The sequence below is a fragment of the Ranitomeya imitator genome, chromosome 1 (assembly GCF_032444005.1).
Source record: "Ranitomeya imitator isolate aRanImi1 chromosome 1, aRanImi1.pri, whole genome shotgun sequence".
Taxonomy (NCBI): Eukaryota; Metazoa; Chordata; class Amphibia; order Anura; family Dendrobatidae; genus Ranitomeya; species Ranitomeya imitator.
In genome coordinates, this window is record NC_091282.1 from 838,173,654 (window position 1) to 838,196,208 (window position 22,555).

General features: G+C 43.8%; 1 protein-coding gene across 20 annotated transcripts in view; it reads left to right on the forward strand.

Annotated features, from left to right (window-relative positions):
- The window catches only part of ADGRL3 (adhesion G protein-coupled receptor L3), a 1,214,649-nt gene that overhangs the window by 304,045 nt on the left and 888,049 nt on the right, over positions 1-22,555 (forward strand). For all 20 annotated transcript variants that reach the window (XM_069740657.1, XM_069740660.1, XM_069740665.1 and 17 more), the window contains exon 4: positions 2,035-2,248. In XM_069740657.1, coding sequence (XP_069596758.1) covers positions 2,035-2,248 — 214 coding nt within the window. The remainder of the gene's footprint in view (positions 1-2,034; positions 2,249-22,555) is intronic.

Below are 22,555 nucleotides of genomic sequence, written 5' to 3' on the forward strand. Positions count from 1 at the left end.
CTCACGGTGCAGAGGCGAGTTCACTGCAGTTCACCGGGAGAATTTCACTTCAGTGAATTTGAATTGCAGACAATCCCTGACTACTGTCTGGCTGCAGTGGTCAAATTTTACATGACACAACATTGAGTTGTCTTTCTAACCGGAAACAGCAATGCCAACATTGCTGGAACAGTGCCGCTGTGGGAGGTTAGTATACATTGAAGTAGGAAAAACAGAAAAACGCTTGCTGATCATAACGTCGGCTAGGAAATCTTGAAGTCGGTGGGTGCTATGTCCAGCTGGTGAAGCACAGCAACACATAGAAGGACAGTGGGAGAGAATTCAGCACATCCATAGAATAGGTAAAAATTTTATTTTCTTTATTCAAATTCCATTAAAACAAACTATTGCACAGATAGGATTTAAAATTCTGATGCGTTTCAGACGAAAACACCCTTAAAGGGAACCTCTCACCAGTTTTGGCTGATATGAGATACGGCCACCACCTTTCAGGGCTGATATATAGCTTTCTTAAATGCTGTATATAAGCCCCCAACCCGACCTGTAAGAGAAGAGAAATAACTTTCATTAAACTCACATGCACGTCGGTCTGGCCCGAGGGGTGTCACTCTTTTCGAGCCGGAGCCTCCTCTGTCTTCTTGTGATGCAGTCCTCTTTCTTGGTTTGTGTGGAAGATGCGTCCCTTCTTTATCCACAGAAGTCTACCCGACATCGCGCCCCAGCGCATGTGTACTTCTCTGACCTGAGAAGGGCAGAGTAAAGTACTGCAGTGTACTCCTGCGCAGTAAAATGCCAAGAAGACTTCTGCGGATGATGTAGGGACGCGTCAACCACCCGAACTGAGAAGCAGGACGGCATCACAAGAAGATGGGAGGCACCCGAACAAGACCAGCGACACCCGTCGGAGCAAACCGCCTTGCAGTTATTTTAGTTCTCTTACTGGTCGGGTTGGGGGCGTATATATAGCATTATAGAATGCTGTATATCACGCCTGAAAGGTGGTAGACATATCGGCCAAACCTGGTGACAGGTTCTCTTTAATTATTGTATCTATAGTACTATAATTAAGGGCAATTTCTCCAGAAACTCGTCAGAATTTTAAAATCTTGTCCATGTATTTGTTTATTGTTTTAATGGAATTTGAATATGAAATTTGAAGAAAATACAATTTTTACCTATTCGATGAATGTGATCCATGCATTCCCACTGTCCTTCTATTAGTATACATTTCTTTTATTTTCTGTGGGGCATTGAAATCATTAAGCATGTGTTGTCCACTAATCAACAACCCCTTTAATGGGACTGATTAATGAAGTATATAGGATTTAAAGGCATAAGAAAATGACCTATTGATTAAATCATGATTTTGTATTAAATATATATATTTTTTTAAATATTTAATTTTTTTTTTACGTACCACAATTTGAATTTAAAATAAAAACATCTGCAATTCCCATCCTGGACGGCGTTTTTTTTTTAAGACCCATGCTTCCTTTTGGTTCAGTAATTTACACATGCACATAGCCACAGTGGTTGGATCCCGATCCTATCTTTTGTATTGAAATGTCTAATGAGCATGTGGAAAAGTTTACAGTGAAGGAAGGAGGAGCAGGGTCGGGTGGGACATCACCTATTGTGATAGATCCTGTCTTATCAGCTGTGTATAGAGGTGTTACCTCTCATTGTAATCCTGCCTCTGATGATAATGAACCTGCTGAAAACTCATTCTGTAAGGACAGGAAGTAAGTATGAGTCAAGAAAGGTCTCGGGCCAGTGTGAAAGTTGCAGGATCAATAATTTATATATATATATTTATATATATCTCCTGAAGAAACTTAATCCTAGAAATATTTGAGTAGAGAAAGTAAAGCTGGAGCCTCACTTGCTTTGTGAAATTCACGGTATGATCTAACTGTTCCATGCAATCCAACCTCAGGAACGGGTGAGCAGTGATTAACTGTTTGTGTCTTACCAAGAATTGGCGGCTTCTTCCTCATCTATGTTGTTAATAGTGTTTTTTTCTTCTTTTTTTAGCTTTCAGTAGAGCTCCAATACCCATGGCAGTTGTTCGAAGAGAGTTGTCATGTGAAAGCTACCCTATAGAGCTGCGCTGTCCAGGAACTGATGTTATCATGATTGAAAGTGCCAACTATGGAAGAACAGATGATAAAATCTGTGACTCAGATCCAGCTCAGATGGAGAACATTCGATGTTATCTACCAGATGCCTACAAGATAATGTCACAGAGGTATTTTCTTGCTTTAGTTTTTGTACAGCTTTATAGTTCACTATCTCTAAACTTACTGTTGGCTCTTCTTGGCTATAAGGGTATGTTCACACTGCTGAAGTTCCAGTAAAAAAAAGCCTACGCAAATTTGCAGTGGAATTCACTGGAGAGAATATCTGTGGCTCCACACAAGGGATAGTCATATGTAATGGGGGTAATTTGCATGTGGTCACGCAACATTCTTCCTGCGCGAAATTTTTGAAATTAGGTGACACGTCAGTTATTATTTTACCACATCGTGGTTTTAAAGCCCATTACGGAAAAACTTAGATTTCATGTGAATTTTAGGTTTGAATATGCACAGAAATCCAAAATTCAGCCATGTGAAAATGTTTATCAGAGGGGAAATTTTTTGTATCTTAACGAGATATTTAAAATATGAATTTAAGCAACCCAAAATGGAACATTCGAGAAAAGGTTTTAGTTGCCAAATTAGGATTGATTCCTGATCCCTTTAGCATATAAGCCCCCCGACCTCACTCCTTAGGAAAGACCGCAGCAGTGGTTCTCCTCCCCTGTCCTGTTAATAGTAGTTCAAAACCGCCACCAAACTGCTTTCAAGTGAACGGGACTGGTTGAAATGCTGTGAAAAAAGGGAAAGGCTGCAGTGCTCAATCAGGACCCCATTATTCTCATGATAAGTTTCAGAATTTAGACCGCACACTGATCATAAATTGATGGCATATCCTATTGGTATCAGGGAACTTTCCAACATGGGAATTCCAACATTTATACATGCATATTTTTCTGTGTTTCTTTTTTGTCTTTTGTCTTTTTTTAGGGCCTCGCTCACACTAGCACATAAAATATTGGTCCCATTCTCAACCACAAAAGTGGAACAATTTTTTCTCACTTGTCATCCTTGTGCTGTCTGTTTTTTACCCAGCAGCTATTAATCTTTTGCAAGACCTTTTACAGTTTCCTAAGTTACAGAATTGTAATGTATCCTGAAAAATTGGATGATATACGGGTGGTCCATATACAGTTAGGTCCATATATATTTGGACAGAGACAACATTTTTCTAATTTTGGTTATAGACATTACCACAATGCATTTTAAACAAAACAATTCAGATGCAGTTGAAGTTCAGACTTTCAGCTTTGATTTGATTTGTATCCACATTAAAATTGGATGAAGGGTTTAGGAGTTTCAGCTCCTTAACATGTGCCACCCTGTTTTTAAAGGGACCAAAAGTAATTGGACAGAGTCAATAATTTTAAATTAAATGTTCATTTTTAGTACTTGGGTTGAAAACCCTTTGTTGGCAATGACTGCCTGAAGTGTTGAACTCATGGACATCACCAGATGCTGTGTTTCATTCTTTTTGAAGCTCTGCCAGGCCTTCACTGTGGTGGTTTTCAGTTGCTGTTTGTTCGTGGGCCTTTCTGTCTGAAGTTTAGTCTTTAACAAGTGAAATGCATGCTCAATTGGGTTGAGATCAGGTGACTGACTTGGCCATTCAAGAATATTCCACTTCTTTGCTTTAATAAACTCCTGGGTTGCTTTGGCTTTATGTTTTGGGTCATTGTCCATCTGTAGTATGAAACGACGACCAATCAGTTTGGCTGTATTTGGCTGGATCTGAGCACACAGTTTGGCTCTGAATACCTCAGAATTCATTCGGCTACTTCTGTCCTGTGTCACATCATCAATAAACACAAGTGACCCAGTGCCACTGGCAGCCATGCATGCCCAAGCCATCACACTGCCTCTGCCATGTTTTACAGATGATGTGGTATGCTTTGGATCATGAGCTGTACCACGCCTTTGCCATACTTTTCTCTTTCCATCATTCTGGTAGAGGTTGATGTTGGTTTCATCTGTCCAAAGAATGTTCTTCCAGAACTGTGCTGGCTTTTTTAGATGTTTTTTAGCAAAGTCCAATCTAGCCTTTTTATTCTTGATGCTTATGAGTGGCTTGCACCGTGCAGTGAACCCTCTGTATTTACTTTCATGCGGTCTTCTCTTTATGGTAGATTTGGATATTGATATGCCTACCTCCTGGAGAGTGTTGTTCACTTGGTTGGCTGTTGTGAAGGGGTTTCTCTTCACCATGGAGATTATTCTGCGATCATCCACCACTGTTGTCTTCTGTGGGCACCCAGGTCTTTTTGCATTGATGAGTTCACCAGAGCTTTCTTTCTTTCTCAGGATGTACCAAACTGTAGATTTTGCCACTCCTAATATTGTAGCAATTTCTCGGATGGGTTTTTTCTGTTTTCGCAGCTTAAGGATGGCTTGTTTCACCTGCATGGAGAGCTTCTTTGACCACATGTTTACTTCCCAGCAAAACCTTCCAAATGCGTGCACCACACCTCAAATCAACTCCAGGCATTTTATCTGCTTAATTGAGAATTACATAACGAAGGGATTGCCCACACCTGTCCATGAAATAGCCTTGGAGTCAATTGTCCAATTACTTTTGGTCCCTTTAAAAACAGGGTGGCACATGTTACGGAGCTGAAACTCCTAAACCCTTCATCCAATTTTAATGTGGATACCCTCAAATGAAAGCTGAAAGTCTGAACTTCAACTCCATCTGAATTGTTTTGTTTAAAATTCATTGTGGTAATGTTTATAACCAAAATTAGAAAAAATGTTGTCTCTGTCCAAATATATATGGACCTAACTGTACTGATGGTCCGTATACTGATGGTCCCTATACTGATGGTCCGTATACTGATGGTCTGTATACTGATGGTCTGTATACTGATGGTCCCTATACTGATGGTCCCTATACTGATGGTCCGTATACTGATGGTCTGTATACTGATGGTCTGTATACTGATGGTCCGTATACTGATGGTCCATATACTCATAGTCTCTATATTGATGGTCCGTATACTCATGGTCCATATACTGATGGTCTGTATACTGATGGTCCATATACTGATGGTCCGTATACTGGTGGTCCATATACTGATAGTCTCTATATTGATGGTCTGTATACTCATGGTCCATATACTGATGGTCCGTATACTGATGGTCCATAATATACTGATGGTCCGTATACTGATGGTCCAAATACTGATGGTCTGTATACTGATTGTTAGGACTGGCGGAACGCACCGAGTAAATAGTGAGATGATATTAGGTGCGTTTGCAGTCTGAGGTCCACCGTGCAGGAGAGAACCTGCTGCTAGCAAATGTATGGGGGTGGAAGCGAACTCTGTTAAGTCACAGGGCCGCGGTATGGCACCAAGAGCGCTACCAAGGAGTCACAGAACTCAGTCCCAAAACTCGGGAATTGAGTTCGTCTAGACCACTTGTGCTCGACACCGCTACTGGGTGTTAGAGATTAACTGAAATAATAGTTTTGAGCGCAAGAGTGCGAGCAGTGCCGCATTGGCGGACGCCACTAACTACCCCGACTTAGACTAAGGAAGCGCTCTAATAGCGCGCGGCGCCACACTGGCGGTCACAGCAGTAGACGCTGTATCGTGTGTTATAATGCTGATAGTTCAGCAGGGCGCTAGATAGCAGACATACATCTTATGCAAACAGTCACACACAAGGGAGGGGATGTTTAAAGAACGACTTGCACTCATCAACACACACACATTTTCAAATGTACACTAGCGCATGGCCGTGCGGTCATTCAAACCTTTTATAGCTGCAGCATGTACAGGACCTTCCCAGATGGACCAATGGGAGGCTGCCACAGAAGTTGAGCACCTTCAGGACCTTCCTAGAGGACCAATGGGATTTGCTGCAGTATCTAAGCATGTGACCCTTGATCTCCAACGAGAGATCTTATCCTGGGCATGCTCCAAAGGGGAAAAGTAGAACTTGGTCCCAAAAACATCTGCTTGCCGCTGCCCAGTACTGGCTACAATGGCAGAAGCTGGAAAGGCAGCAGTAACTCTTTGCACAGAGACAGACTGAGCGAGACGCTGGGACCGACGTCTCTGCTGAGCAGACTCCACTGCGGCAGGAGAAGAATGAGAGACCGCAGTGGAGATGGCCCAAGATTCCCCCTGTGCAGAGGCGGGAACTTGACCCCTAACACTGATGATCCATATACTGATAGTCTGTATATTGATGGTCCGTATACTGATGGTCCATATACTGACGGTCTGTATACTGATGGTCTGTATACTGGTGATCCATATACTGATGGTCCGTATACTGATGGTCTGTATACTGGTGCTCCGTATACTGATGGTCCGTATACTGATTGTCCGTATACTGATGGTCTGTATACTGGTGGTCCATATATTGGTGATCCATATACTGATAGTTTGTATACTAATGGTCCATATACTGATGGTCCATATACTGATGGTCTGTACACTGATGGTCTTTATACTGGTGGTCAGTATACTGATGGTCTGTATACTGGTGGTCCGTATACTGGTGATCCATATACTGATGGTCTGTATACTGATGATCCGTATACTGATGGTCCGTATACTGATGGTCCGTATACTGATGGTTCGTATACTGATGGTCTGTATACTGGTGGTCAGTATACTGGTGGTCCATATACCGATGGTCCGTTTACTGATGGTCCGTATAATTGTGGTCCGTATACTGATGGTCCGTATACTGATGGCCTGTATACTGATGGTCCGTATACTGATGGTCTGTATACTGGTGGTCCACATACTGGTGGTCCGTATACTTATGGTCCTTGTACTGATGGCCCGTTTACTGATGGCCCATATATACTGATGGTCCATACACTGATGGTCCGTATACTGATGGTCTGTATACTGATGGTCTGTATACTGATGGTCCGTATACTGATGGTCCATATACTGATGGTCCGCATACTGGTGGTCCGTATACTGGTGGTCCGTATACTGATGGTCTGTATACTGATGGTCCGTATACTGATGGCCTGTATACTGGTGGTCCGTATACTGGTGGTCCATATACTTATGGTCCGTGTACTGATGGTCCATGTACTGATGGCCCGTGTACTGATGGCCCGTGTACTGATGGCCGTCCGTATACTGATAGCCCGTATATACTGATGGTCCGTATACTGATGGTCCATATACTGATGCTCTGTATATTGGTGGTCCATATACTGGTGGTCCATATACTTATGGTCCGTGTACTTATGGTCCTTGTACTGATGGCCCGTGTACTGATGGTCCGTATACTGATGGTCCATATACTAATGGTCCGCATACTGATGGTCTGTATACTGATGGGCTGTATACTGATGGTCTGTATACTGGTGGTCCATATACTGGTGGTCCGTATACTGGTGGTCCGTGTACTTATGATCCATGTACTAATGGCCCGTGTACTGATTGGCCGTATAATGATGGCCCGTATACTGATAGCCCATATATACTGATGGTCCGTATACTGATGGTCCATATACTGATGGTCCGCATACTGATGGTCTGTATACTGATGATCCGTATACTGATGGTCCGTATACTGGTGGTCCGTATACTGATAATCCGTATACTGATGGTTCGTATACTGATGGTCTGTATACTGGTGGTCAGTATACTGGTGATCCATATACTGATGGTCTGTATACTGATGATCCGTATACTGATGGTCCGTATACTGATGGTCCCTATACTGATGGTCTGTATACTGATTGGTCCGAATACTGATGGTCCATAAACTGGTGATCCATATACTGATGGTCCGTATACTGATGGTCTGTATACTGATGGTCTGTATACTGGTGGTCAGTATACTGGTGGTCAGTATACTGGTGGTCCATATCCTGATGGTCCGTATACTGATGGTCCGTATACTGATGATCCGTATACTGATGGTCCGTATATTGATGGCCTGTATACTGATGGTCCGTATACTGATGGTCTGTATACTGGTGGTCCGTATACTGTTGGTCCGTATACTGATAGCTTGTATATACTGATGGTCCATATACTGGTGGTCCATATACTGATGGTCCGTATACTGATGGTCCGTATATTGATGGCCTGTATACTGATGGTCCGTATACTGATGGTCTGTATACTGGTGGTCCGTATACTGGTGGTTCGTATACTTATGGTCCTTGTACTGATGGCCCGTTTACTGATGGCCCTTATACTGATGGCCGGTATACTGATAGCCTGTATATTCTGATGGTCCATATACTGATGGGCCGTATACTGATGGTCTGTATACTGATGGTCTGTATACTGGTGGTCCGTATACTGGTGGTTCGTATACTTATGGTCCTTGTACTGATGGCCCGTTTACTGATGGCCCTTATACTGATGGCCGGTATACTGATAGCCTGTATATTCTGATGGTCCATATACTGATGGGCCGTATACTGATGGTCTGTATACTGATGGTCCATATACTGGTGGTCCATATACTGATGGTCCGTATACTGATGGTCCGTATATTGATGGCCTGTATACTGATGGTCCGTATACTGATGGTCCGTATACTGGTGGTCCGTATACCGGTGGTCCGTATACTGGTGGTCTGTATACTGATGGTCCGTATACTGATGGTCCGTATACTGATGGCCTGTATACTGGTGGTCCGTATACTGGTGGTCCATATACTTATGGTCCGTGTACTTATGGTCCGTGTACTGATGGCCCGTGTACTGATGGCCCGTGTACTGATGGCCCGTGTACTGATGGCCCGTATGCTGATAGCTTGTATATACTGATGGTCCGTATACTGATGGTCCATATGCTGATGGTCTGTATACTGGTGGTCCGTATACTGGTGGTCCATATACTTAGGGTCCGTGTACTTATGGTCCTTGTACTTATGGCCCGTGTACTTATGGCCCGTGTACTGATGGCCCGTGGACTGATGGCCCGTATACTGATGGCCCGTATATACTGATGGTCCGTATATACTGATGGTCCATATATTGATGGTCCGCATACTGATGGTCTATATACTGATGGTCCGCATACTGATGGTCTGTATACTGATGATCCGTATACTGATGGTCTGTATACTGGTGGTCCGTATACTGGTGGTCCATATACTTATGGTCCGTGCACTTATGGTCCGTGTACTGATGGTCCGTGTACTGATGGCCCGTATACTGATAGCTTGTATACACGATGGTCCGTATACTGATGGTCCATATACTGATGGTCTGTATACTAGTGGTCCGTATACTGGTGGTCCATATACTCATGGTCCGTGTACTTATGGTCCTTGTACTGATGGCCGCTGTACTGATGGCCCGTGTACTGATGGCCCATTTACTGATGGCCTGTATATACTGATGGTCCGTATACTGATGGTCCATATATTGATGGTCCGCATACTGATGGTCCGTATACTGATGGTCCGTATACTGATGGTCCATATACTGGTGGTCCGTATACTGGTGGTCCGTATACTGGTGGTCCGTGTACTAATGGCCCGTGTACTGATTGGCCGTATACTGATGGCCTGTATACTGATAGCCCGTATATACTGATGTTCCGTATACTGATGGTCCATATACTGATGGTCCGCATATTGATGGTCTGTATACTGATGATCCGTATACTGATGGTCCGTATACTGGTGGTCCGTATACTGGTGGTCCGTGTACTAATGGCCCGTGTACTGATTGGCCGTATACTGATGGCCCGTATACTGATAGCCCGTATATACTGATGGTCCGTATACTGATGGTCCGCATATTGATGGTCTGTATACTGATGATCCGTATACTGATGGTCTGTATACTGGTGGTCCGTATACTGGTGGTCCGTATACTGGTGGTCCGTATACTAATGGCCCGTGTACTGATTGGCCGTATATTGATGGCCCGTGTACTGATAGCCCGTATATACTGATGGTCCGTATACTGATGGTCCATATACTGATGGTCCGCATATTGATGGTCTGTATACTGATGATCCGTATACTGATGGTCTGTATACTGGTGGTCCGTATACTGGTGGTCCGTATACTGGTGGTCCGTGTACTAATGGCCCATGTACTGATTGGCCGTATACTGATGGCCCAGATACTGATAGCCCATATATACTGATGGTCCGTATACTGATGGTCCATATACTGATGGTCCGCATATTGATGGTCTGTATACTGATGATCCGTATACTGATGGTCTGTATACTGGTGGTCCGTATACTGGTGGTCAGTATACTGGTGATCCCTATACTGATGGTCTGTATACTGATGGTCCTTATACTGATGGTCCATATACTGATGGTCCGTATACTGATGGTCCGTATACTGATGGTCCGTATACTGATGATCTGTATACTGGTGGTCTGTATGCTGATGGTCTATATACTGATGGTCCGTGTACTGATGGTCCATATACTGATGGTCTGTATACTGATGGTCCGTATACTGATGGTCCGTATACTGATGGTCCGTATACTGATGGTCCGTATACTGATGGTCCGTATACTGATAGTCATTATACTGTTGGTCCTTATACTGATCGTCCGTGCACTGATGGTCCATATACTGATGGTCTGTATACTGATGGTCCGTATACTGATGGTCCGTATACTGATGGTCTGTATACTGATGGTCCGTATACTGATGGTCCGTATACTGATGGTCCGTATACTGATAGTCATTATACTGTTGGTCCTTATACTGATCGTCCGTGCCCTGATGGTCCATATACTGATGGTTCGTATACTGATGGTCTGTATACTGATGGTCTGTATACTAATGGTCTGTATACTGATGGTCCATATACTGATGGTCTGTATACTGATGGTCCATATACTGATGGTCCGTATACTGATGGTCCGTATACTGATGGTCCGTATACTGATGGTCCATATACTGATGGTCCGTATACTGGTGGTCCGTATACTGGTGGTCCGTATACTGATGGTCTGTATACTGATGGTCCGTATACTGATGGCCTGTATACTGGTGGTCCGTATACTGGTGGTCCATATACTTATGGTCCGTGTACTGATGGTCCATGTACTGATGGCCCGTGTACTGATGGCCCGTGTACTGATGGCCGTCCGTATACTGATAGCCCGTATATACTGATGGTCCGCATATTGATGGTCTGTATACTGATGATCCGTATACTGATGGTCTGTATACTGGTGGTCCGTATACTGGTGGTCCGTATACTGGTGGTCCGTATACTAATGGCCCGTGTACTGATTGGCCGTATATTGATGGCCCGTATACTGATAGCCCGTATATACTGATGGTCCGTATACTGATGGTCCATATACTGATGGTCCGCATATTGATGGTCTGTATACTGATGATCCGTATACTGATGGTCTGTATACTGGTGGTCCGTATACTGGTGGTCCGTATACTGGTGGTCCGTGTACTAATGGCCCATGTACTGATTGGCCGTATACTGATGGCCCATATACTGATAGCCCATATATACTGATGGTCCGTATACTGATGGTCCATATACTGATGGTCCGCATATTGATGGTCTGTATACTGATGATCCGTATACTGATGGTCTGTATACTGGTGGTCCGTATACTGGTGGTCAGTATACTGGTGATCCCTATACTGATGGTCTGTATACTGATGGTCCGTGTACTGATGGTCTGTATACTGATGGTCCTTATACTGATGGTCCATATACTGATGGTCCGTATACTGATGATCTGTATACTCGTGGTCTGTATGCTGATGGTCTGTATACTGATGGTCCGTGTACTGATGGTCCGTATACTGATGGTCCGTATACTGATGGTCCGTATACTGATAGTCATTATACTGTTGGTCCTTATACTGATCGTCCGTGCACTGATGGTCCATATACTGATGGTTCGTATACTGATGGTCTGTATACTGATGGTCTGTATACTAATGGTCTGTATACTGATGGTCCATATACTGATGGTCTGTATACTGATGGTCCATATACTGATGGTCCGTATACTGATGGTCTGTATACTGATGGTCCGTATACTGATGGTCCGTATACTGATGGTCCGTATACTGATAGTCATTATACTGTTGGTCCTTATACTGATCGTCCGTATAATTGTGGTCCGTATACTGATGGTCTGTATACTGATGGTCCGTATACGGATGGCCGGTATACTGATGGTCCGTATACTGATGGTCTGTATACTGGTGGTCCACATACTGGTGGTCCGTATACTTATGGTCCTTGTACTGATGGCCCGTTTACTGATGGCCCATATATACTGATGGTCCATACACTGATGGTCCGTATACTGATGGTCTGTATACTGATGGTCTGTATACTGATGGTCCGTATACTGATGGTCCATATACTGATGGTCTGTATACTGGTGGTCCGTATACTGGTGGTCCGTATACTGGTGGTCCGTATACTAATGGCCCGTGTACTGATTGGCCGTATATTGATGGCCCGTATACTGATAGCCCGTATATACTGATGGTCCGTATACTGATGGTCCATATACTGATGGTCCGCATATTGATGGTCTGTATACTGATGATCCGTATACTGATGGTCTGTATACTGGTGGTCCGTATACTGGTGGTCCGTATACTGGTGGTCCGTGTACTAATGGCCCATGTACTGATTGGCCGTATACTGATGGCCCATATACTGATAGCCCATATATACTGATGGTCCGTATACTGATGGTCCATATACTGATGGTCCGCATATTGATGGTCTGTATACTGATGATCCGTATACTGATGGTCTGTATACTGGTGGTCCGTATACTGGTGGTCAGTATACTGGTGATCCCTATACTGATGGTCTGTATACTGATGGTCCGTGTACTGATGGTCTGTATACTGATGGTCCTTATACTGATGGTCCATATACTGATGGTCCGTATACTGATGATCTGTATACTCGTGGTCTGTATGCTGATGGTCTGTATACTGATGGTCCGTGTACTGATGGTCCATATACTGATGGTCTGTATACTGATGGTCCGTATACTGATGGTCCGTATACTGATGGTCCGTATACTGATGGTCCGTATACTGATAGTCATTATACTGTTGGTCCTTATACTGATCGTCCGTGCACTGATGGTCCATATACTGATGGTCTGTATACTGATGGTCCGTATACTGATGGTCCGTATACTGATGGTCTGTATACTGATGGTCCGTATACTGATGGTCCGTATACTGATGGTCCGTATACTGATGGTCCGTATACTGATAGTCATTATACTGTTGGTCCTTATACTGATCGTCCGTGCACTGATGGTCCATATACTGATGGTTCGTATACTGATGGTCTGTATACTGATGGTCTGTATACTAATGGTCTGTATACTGATGGTCCATATACTGATGGTCTGTATACTGATGGTCCATATACTGATGGTCTGTATACTGATGGTCTGTATACTGATGGTCCGTATACTGATGGTCCGTATACTGATGGTCCGTATACTGATAGTCATTATACTGTTGGTCCTTATACTGATCGTCCGTATAATTGTGGTCCGTATACTGATGGTCTGTATACTGATGGTCCGTATACGGATGGCCGGTATACTGATGGTCCGTATACTGATGGTCTGTATACTGGTGGTCCACATACTGGTGGTCCGTATACTTATGGTCCTTGTACTGATGGCCCGTTTACTGATGGCCCATATATACTGATGGTCCATACACTGATGGTCCGTATACTGATGGTCTGTATACTGATGGTCTGTATACTGATGGTCCGTATACTGATGGTCCATATACTGATGGTCCGTATACTGGTGGTCCGTATACTGGTGGTCCGTATACTGATGGTCTGTATACTGATGGTCCGTATACTGATGGCCTGTATACTGGTGGTCCGTATACTGGTGGTCCATATACTTATGGTCCGTGTACTGATGGTCCATGTACTGATGGCCCGTGTACTGATGGCCCGTGTACTGATGGCCGTCCGTATACTGATAGCCCGTATATACTGATGGTCCGTATACTGATGGTCCATATACTGATGGTCTGTATACTGGTGGTCCATATACTGGTGGTCCATATACTTATGGTCCGTGTACTTATGGTCCTTGTACTGATGGCCCGTGTACTGATTGCCCGTGTACTGATGGCCCGTATACTGATGGTCCGTATACTGATGGTCCATATACTGATGGTCCGCATACTGATGGTCTGTATACTGATGGGCTGTATACTGATGGTCTGTATACTGGTGGTCCATATACTGGTGGTCCGTATACTGGTGGTCCGTGTACTTATGATCCATGTACTAATGGCCCGTGTACTGATTGGCCGTATAATGATGGCCCGTATACTGATAGCCCATATATACTGATGGTCCGTATACTGATGGTCCATATACTGATGGTCCGCATACTGATGGTCTGTATACTGATGATCCGTATACTGATGGTCCGTATACTGGTGGTCCGCATACTGATAATCCGTATACTGATGGTCGTATACTGATGGTCTGTATACTGGTGGTCAGTATACTGGTGATCCATATACTGATGGTCTGTATACTGATGATCCGTATACTGATGGTCCGTATACTGATGGTCCCTATACTGATGGTCTGTATACTGATTGGTCCGAATACTGATGGTCCATAAACTGGTGATCCATATACTGATGGTCCGTATACTGATGGTCCGTATACTGATGGTCTGTATACTGGTGGTCAGTATACTGGTGGTCAGTATACTGGTGGTCCATATCCTGATGGTCCGTATACTGATGGTCCGTATACTGATGATCCGTATACTGATGGTCCGTATATTGATGGCCTGTATACTGATGGTCCGTATACTGATGGTCTGTATACTGGTGGTCCGTATACTGGTGGTCCGTATACTGATAGCTTGTATATACTGATGGTCCATATACTGGTGGTCCATATACTGATGGTCCGTATACTGATGGTCCGTATATTGATGGCCTGTATACTGATGGTCCGTATACTGATGGTCTGTATACTGGTGGTCCGTATACTGGTGGTTCGTATACTTATGGTCCTTGTACTGATGGCCCGTTTACTGATGGCCCTTATACTGATGGCCGGTATACTGATAGCCTGTATATTCTGATGGTCCATATACTGATGGGCCGTATACTGATGGTCTGTATACTGATGGTCCGTATACTGATGGTCCGTATACTGATGGTCCGTATACTGGTGGTCCGTATACCGGTGGTCCGTATACTGGTGGTCTGTATACTGATGGTCCGTATACTGATGGTCCGTATACTGATGGCCTGTATACTGGTGGTCCGTATACTGGTGGTCCATATACTTATGGTCCGTGTACTGATGGCCCGTGTACTGATGGCCCGTGTACTGATGGCCCGTATACTGATAGCTTGTATATACTGATGGTCCGTATACTGATGGTCCATATGCTGATGGTCTGTATACTGGTGGTCCGTATACTGGTGGTCCATATACTTAGGGTCCGTGTACTTATGGTCCTTGTACTTATGGCCCGTGTACTTATGGCCCGTGGACTGATGGCCCGTGGACTGATGGCCCGTATACTGATGGCCCATATATACTGATGGTCCGTATATACTGATGGTCCATATATTGATGGTCCGCATACTGATGGTCCATATACTGATGGTCCGCATTCTGATGGTCTGTATACTGATGATCCGTATACTGATGGTCTGTATACTGGTGGTCCGTATACTGGTGGTCCATATACTTATGGTCCGTGTACTGATGGCCCGTGTACTGATGGCCCGTATACTGATAGCTTGTATACACGATGGTCCGTATACTGATGGTCCATATACTGATGGTCTGTATACTAGTGGTCCGTATACTGGTGGTCCATATACTCATGGTCCGTGTACTTATGGTCCTTGTACTGATGGCCGCTGTACTGATGGCCCGTGTACTGATGGCCCATTTACTGATGGCCTGTATATACTGATGGTCCGTATACTGATGGTCCATATATTGATGGTCCGCATACTGATGGTCCGTATACTGATGGTCCATATACTGATGGTCTGTATACTGGTGGTCCGTATACTGGTGGTCCGTGTACTAATGGCCCGTGTACTGATTGGCCGTATACTGATGGCCTGTATACTGATAGCCCGTATATACTGATGGTCCGTATACTGATGGTCCATATACTGATGGTCCGCATATTGATGGTCTGTATACTGATGATCCGTATACTGATGGTCCGTATACTGGTGGTCCGTGTACTAATGGCCCGTGTACTGATTGGCCGTATACTGATGGCCCGTATACTGATAGCCCGTATATACTGATGGTCCGTATACTGATGGTCCATATACTGATGGTCCGCATATTGATGGTCTGTATACTGATGATCCGTATACTGATGGTCTGTATACTGGTGGTCCGTATACTGGTGGTCCGTATACTGGTGGTCCGTGTACTAATGGCCCGTGTACTGATTGGCCGTATACTGATGGCCCATATACTGATAGCCCATATATACTGATGGTCCGTATACTGATGGTCCATATACTGATGGTCCGCATATTGATGGTCTGTATACTGATGATCCGTATACTGATGGTCTGTATACTGGTGGTCCGTATACTGGTGGTCAGTATACTGGTTATCCCTATACTGATGGTCTGTATACTGATGGTCCTTATACTGATGGTCCATATACTGATGGTCCGTATACTGATGGTCCGTATACTGATGGTCCGTATACTGATGATCTGTATACTGGTGGTCTGTATGCTGATGGTCTGTATACTGATGGTCCGTGTACTGATGGTCCATATACTGATGGTCTGTATACTGATGGTCCGTATACTGATGGTCCGTATACTGATGGTCCATATACTGATGGTCCGTATACTGATGGTCCGTATACTGATAGTCATTATACTGTTGGTCTTTATACTGATCGTCCGTGCACTGATGGTCCATATACTGATGGTCTGTATACTGATGGTCCGTATACTGATGGTCCGTATACTGATGGTCTGTATACTGATGGTCCGTATACTGATGGTCCGTATACTGATGGTCCGTATACTGATAGTCATTATACTGTTGGTCCTTATACTGATCGTCCGTGCACTGATGGTCCATATACTGATGGTTCGTATACTGATGGTCTGTATACTGATGGTCTGTATACTAGTGGTCCGTATACTGGTGGTCCATATACTCATGGTCCGTGTACTTATGGTCCTTGTACTGATGGCCGCTGTACTGATGGCCCGTGTACTGATGGCCCATTTACTGATGGCCTGTATATACTGATGGTCCGTATACTGATGGTCCATATATTGATGGTCCGCATACTGATGGTCCGTATACTGATGGTCCATATACTGATGGTCTGTATACTGGTGGTCCGTATACTGGTGGTCCGTGTACTAATGGCCCGTGTACTGATTGGCCGTATACTGATGGCCTGTATACTGATAGCCCGTATATACTGATGGTCCGTATACTGATGGTCCATATACTGATGGTCCGCATATTGATGGTCTGTATACTGATGATCCGTATACTGATGGTCCGTATACTGGTGGTCCGTGTACTAATGGCCCGTGTACTGATTGGCCGTATACTGATGGCCCGTATACTGATAGCCCGTATATACTGATGGTCCGTATACTGATGGTCCATATACTGATGGTCCGCATATTGATGGTCTGTATACTGATGATCCGTATACTGATGGTCTGTATACTGGTGGTCCGTATACTGGTGGTCCGTATACTGGTGGTCCGTGTACTAATGGCCCGTGTACTGATTGGCCGTATACTGATGGCCCATATACTGATAGCCCATATATACTGATGGTCCGTATACTGATGGTCCATATACTGATGGTCCGCATATTGATGGTCTGTATACTGATGATCCGTATACTGATGGTCTGTATACTGGTGGTCCGTATACTGGTGGTCAGTATACTGGTTATCCCTATACTGATGGTCTGTATACTGATGGTCCTTATACTGATGGTCCATATACTGATGGTCCGTATACTGATGGTCCGTATACTGATGGTCCGTATACTGATGATCTGTATACTGGTGGTCTGTATGCTGATGGTCTGTATACTGATGGTCCGTGTACTGATGGTCCATATACTGATGGTCTGTATACTGATGGTCCGTATACTGATGGTCCGTATACTGATGGTCCATATACTGATGGTCCGTATACTGATGGTCCGTATACTGATAGTCATTATACTGTTGGTCTTTATACTGATCGTCCGTGCACTGATGGTCCATATACTGATGGTCTGTATACTGATGGTCCGTATACTGATGGTCCGTATACTGATGGTCTGTATACTGATGGTCCGTATACTGATGGTCCGTATACTGATGGTCCGTATACTGATAGTCATTATACTGTTGGTCCTTATACTGATCGTCCGTGCACTGATGGTCCATATACTGATGGTTCGTATACTGATGGTCTGTATACTGATGGTCTGTATACTAATGGTCTGTATACTGATGGTCCATATACTGATGGTCTGTATACTGATGGTCCATATACTGATGGTCCGTATACTGATGGTCTGTATACTGATGGTCCGTATACTGATGGTCCGTATACTGATGGTCCGTATACTGATAGTCATTATACTGTTGGTCCTTATACTGATCGTCCGTGCACTGATGGTCCATATACTGATGGTTCGTATACTGATGGTCTGTATACTGATGGTCCGTATACTAATGGTCTGTATACTGATGGTCTGTATGCTGATGGTCCATATACTGATGGTCCATTTACTGATTGTCCGTATGGCATGTGATGTGTTTCTCATGCTGAATACAGCTGAGAAAAAAATACACAGATTTGCACGGCCTCATTAAATAACATTGGTCAGAGAGCTATCAAATTTTTTTTTTAATTGTAGTTGTCTAATTTATGCGTAAGTGTGAGTTTAAGTTTCTATAGGGGGAGATTTTCTTTAAAGGAATATGTTTTCGTACCTCCTGTTTTGTTGTTTGATTTTTTTTGCATTTGTAATATTACAATTCATGTGATTCATAGATTATATGACTTTATGGTACTAATCACGGAAGCTCAAACTATAATGTTAAAAATTGAGAAAAATGCCACAAAAGCCTAAAAATATAGGCCCTGATTAATCAGGACCAGCATGACTGACCCCAATTCATCAAGACCAGCATGACTGACCCCGATTTATCAAGACCAAATGCCCCTTAATGAATTTGGAGTATCTGACAAGTGGGATACTCCTCCGTGCGCAGCAGACCACAAATCTTACTCTAGTTAGGGACTGGAGTAAGATTTCTGGCATAGCTCGTCATTAAAGAAACAAGTCTGTGACATCACACCCCTGTCCTGCATTGCTATGCCAATTTTAGTGGAGCTGGGCAAAACTTGGCGGAAAAATGCCAAAAGCTGCAAAATGTTTGCAGATATTTTGTATTATAATTGATTGTCTAATCTACTATATAATTGTCTAAGGGTCACTTCCGTCTGTCTGTCTGTCTTTCTGTCTGTCTGTCACAGATATTCATTGGTCGCGGCCTCTGTCTGTCATGGAAATCCAAGTCGCTGATTGGTCGCAGCAAAACAGCCACGACCAATCAGCGTTGGGCACAGTCCGGAAGAAAATGGCCGCTCCATACTCCCCGCAGTCACTGCCCGGCGCCCGCATACTCCCCTCCACGCACCGCTCACACAGGGTTAATGCCTGCGGTAACGGACCGCGTTATGCCGCGGGTAACGCACTCCGTTACCACTGCTATTAACCCTGTGTGTCCCCAACTTTTTACTATTGATGCTGCCTATGTGGCATCAATAGTAAAAAAATGTAATGTTAAAAATAATAATAAAAAAATAACCTGCTATACTCACCCTTCCGTTGTCCGCTGAGCCGCTCGTGCCGGCCGCCATCTTCCGTTCCCGATGATGCATTGAGAAATTACCCAGAAGACTTAGCTGTCTCGCGAGACCGCTGAGTCATCTGGGTAATTTCGCAATGCATCCTGGGAACGGAAGATGGCGGCAGCCGCGCGCATATCGCCGGAGCTTGGTGGATCCCAGGGATGAGTATATAACTATTTTTTATTTTAATTATTTTTTTAACAGGGATATGGTGCCCACACTGCTGTATACTACGTGAGCTGTATTAGATACCGCGTGGCTGCTATATACTACATGGGCAGTGTTATATACTATGTGGGCAGTACTATATACTACGTGACTGGGCAATATACTACGTGACTGGTCAATATACTACGTGGCTGGGCAATATACTATGTGACTGGGCAATATACTACGTGGCTCTGTGCTGTATACTACGTGGCTCTGTGCTGTATACTCCGTCGCTGGGCAATATACTACGTGACTGGGCAATATACTACGTGACTGGGCAATATACTACGTGACTGGGCAATACACTAGGTGGCTGGGCAATATACTACGTGGCTCTGTGCTGTATACTCCGTCGCTGGGCAATATACTACGTAACTGGGCAATATACTACATGGCTGGGCAATATACTACGTGACTGGGCAATATACTGCGTGACTGGGCAATATACTACGTGGCTGGGCAATATACTACGTGGCTGGGCAATATACTGCGTGGCTGGGCAATATACTACGTGGCTGGGCAATATACTACGTGACTGGGCAATATACTACGTGGCTGGGCAATATACTACGTGGATGGGCAATATACTACGAGCGCTGGGCAATATACTACGTGGGCTGTGCAATATACTACGTGACTGGGCAATATACTACGTGACTGGGCAATATACTGCATGACTGGGCAATATGCTACGTGGCTGGGCAATATACTACATCACTGGGCAATATACTACGTGGCTGGGCAATATACTACGTGGCTGGGCAATATACTACGTGGCTGGACAATATACTACGTGGCTGTGCAATATACTACGTGGGCTGTGCAATATACTACGTGGACATGCATATTCTAGAATACCTGATGCATTAGAATCGGACCACCATCTAGTTTTGTATAAATAATCATCATCTAATTTTTATGTCAAGCACTGATCAGATCCCAGTTCTGCAAGATAAAAGGCATGTTCCAGGCATGGTGGCTCAGTGGTTAGCACTGCTGCTTTGCAGTGCTGGGGTCTAGTACTCCATAGCATTACTGATAGAGAGTATAGATTGTGAGGACAGTGATGCTGAGGCCTGTAAAACGCTGTGGAAATTAATGGCACTACATAAACGAGTAAGACAACAAAGAGTGAAGAAATGACATGTAATAATGAAAGCCCTAGTTCTCAACTGATAAATCCCCTTTGTTCCATGGCTGCCGATCCCGTCCGGTTTTATTTTACGACTTTTTATTATTTTATGCCATTCCCCAACGGCCCTGTTATTTCTTATCATGGCAGACACTTTCGAAGAAATTATATCATTGTATCTTTGTCATGTACCGACGCAGCTTAGAACAGTAAATTTAACCCAACTTATCATACCAATGCTAGGATTTTATAAAAAAAATATGAGAGTTGACCTGTGGGTGTATCCTACTTACTCATCATAAATGTAAATTAGAAATGGACCAGTTACCGATAGCAACAAATCAAATTACTGATTATATTTTCTACCTTATACTAGAAAAATAAGATTGTAAACTGAGTGAATTACTAATTACTAATATAAATATATTCATTTGTTTTTATTCTCTACCCTTCGCGACATGAGACGTAAGAGCACGCCCCATGTAAGGTGCTGGCCAATGCAGCGGGCTCAGGAGCTGAGCCTGCACAATACCAATTTGATGCCGACTGTGCCACTCTGCTAGCATCTTCCTATAAGAGTAGCGGGTGGAGCTTGCTTTGATTGCCTCTGTTTAACTATTTAAATGGCGCTGTTTGCGGCAGGGCTTCACAGGAGAACACCGTTTTCACTATATTCTGCAATATGGCAGTATTGCAATCCACGGAAGAAGCGATCAGGCGAGTGCAGGTTTACAGATTTCTGAATTTCTGATTTTGACGCTTTAATATAAATAAGCTAGACATGTTTGGTATCACTGCCATCATACTGACCTGAAGTATAATGTTGCTAGGTCATGTTTACCACACATTGAAAACTGTAAAAACAAAATTAGAATAATAATATTCAATTTGCAGGGTTTTTTTTTTGGTCATTTTGACTGCACTTGTAAATTTTCTTTTTGATTTTCAGTACACTGTATAGAAAATGAATGATGCCTTTCAACAGTACAACTTACCCCACAAAAATGTCTGTATTGCTTCTCCCCCCACCAAAAAAAAAAAATAACTAAAATTGCTATGTCCCATAGAAAATTGGGAGAAAAACATGGGCTGAACAGTGGCTCAGTGTTTAGCAGCGCTGGGTCCAAATCCCTAAAAAGGACAGCATCTGCAAGGAGTTTGTATGGGTTTCCTCTAGGTTCTCCGCTTTCTTCC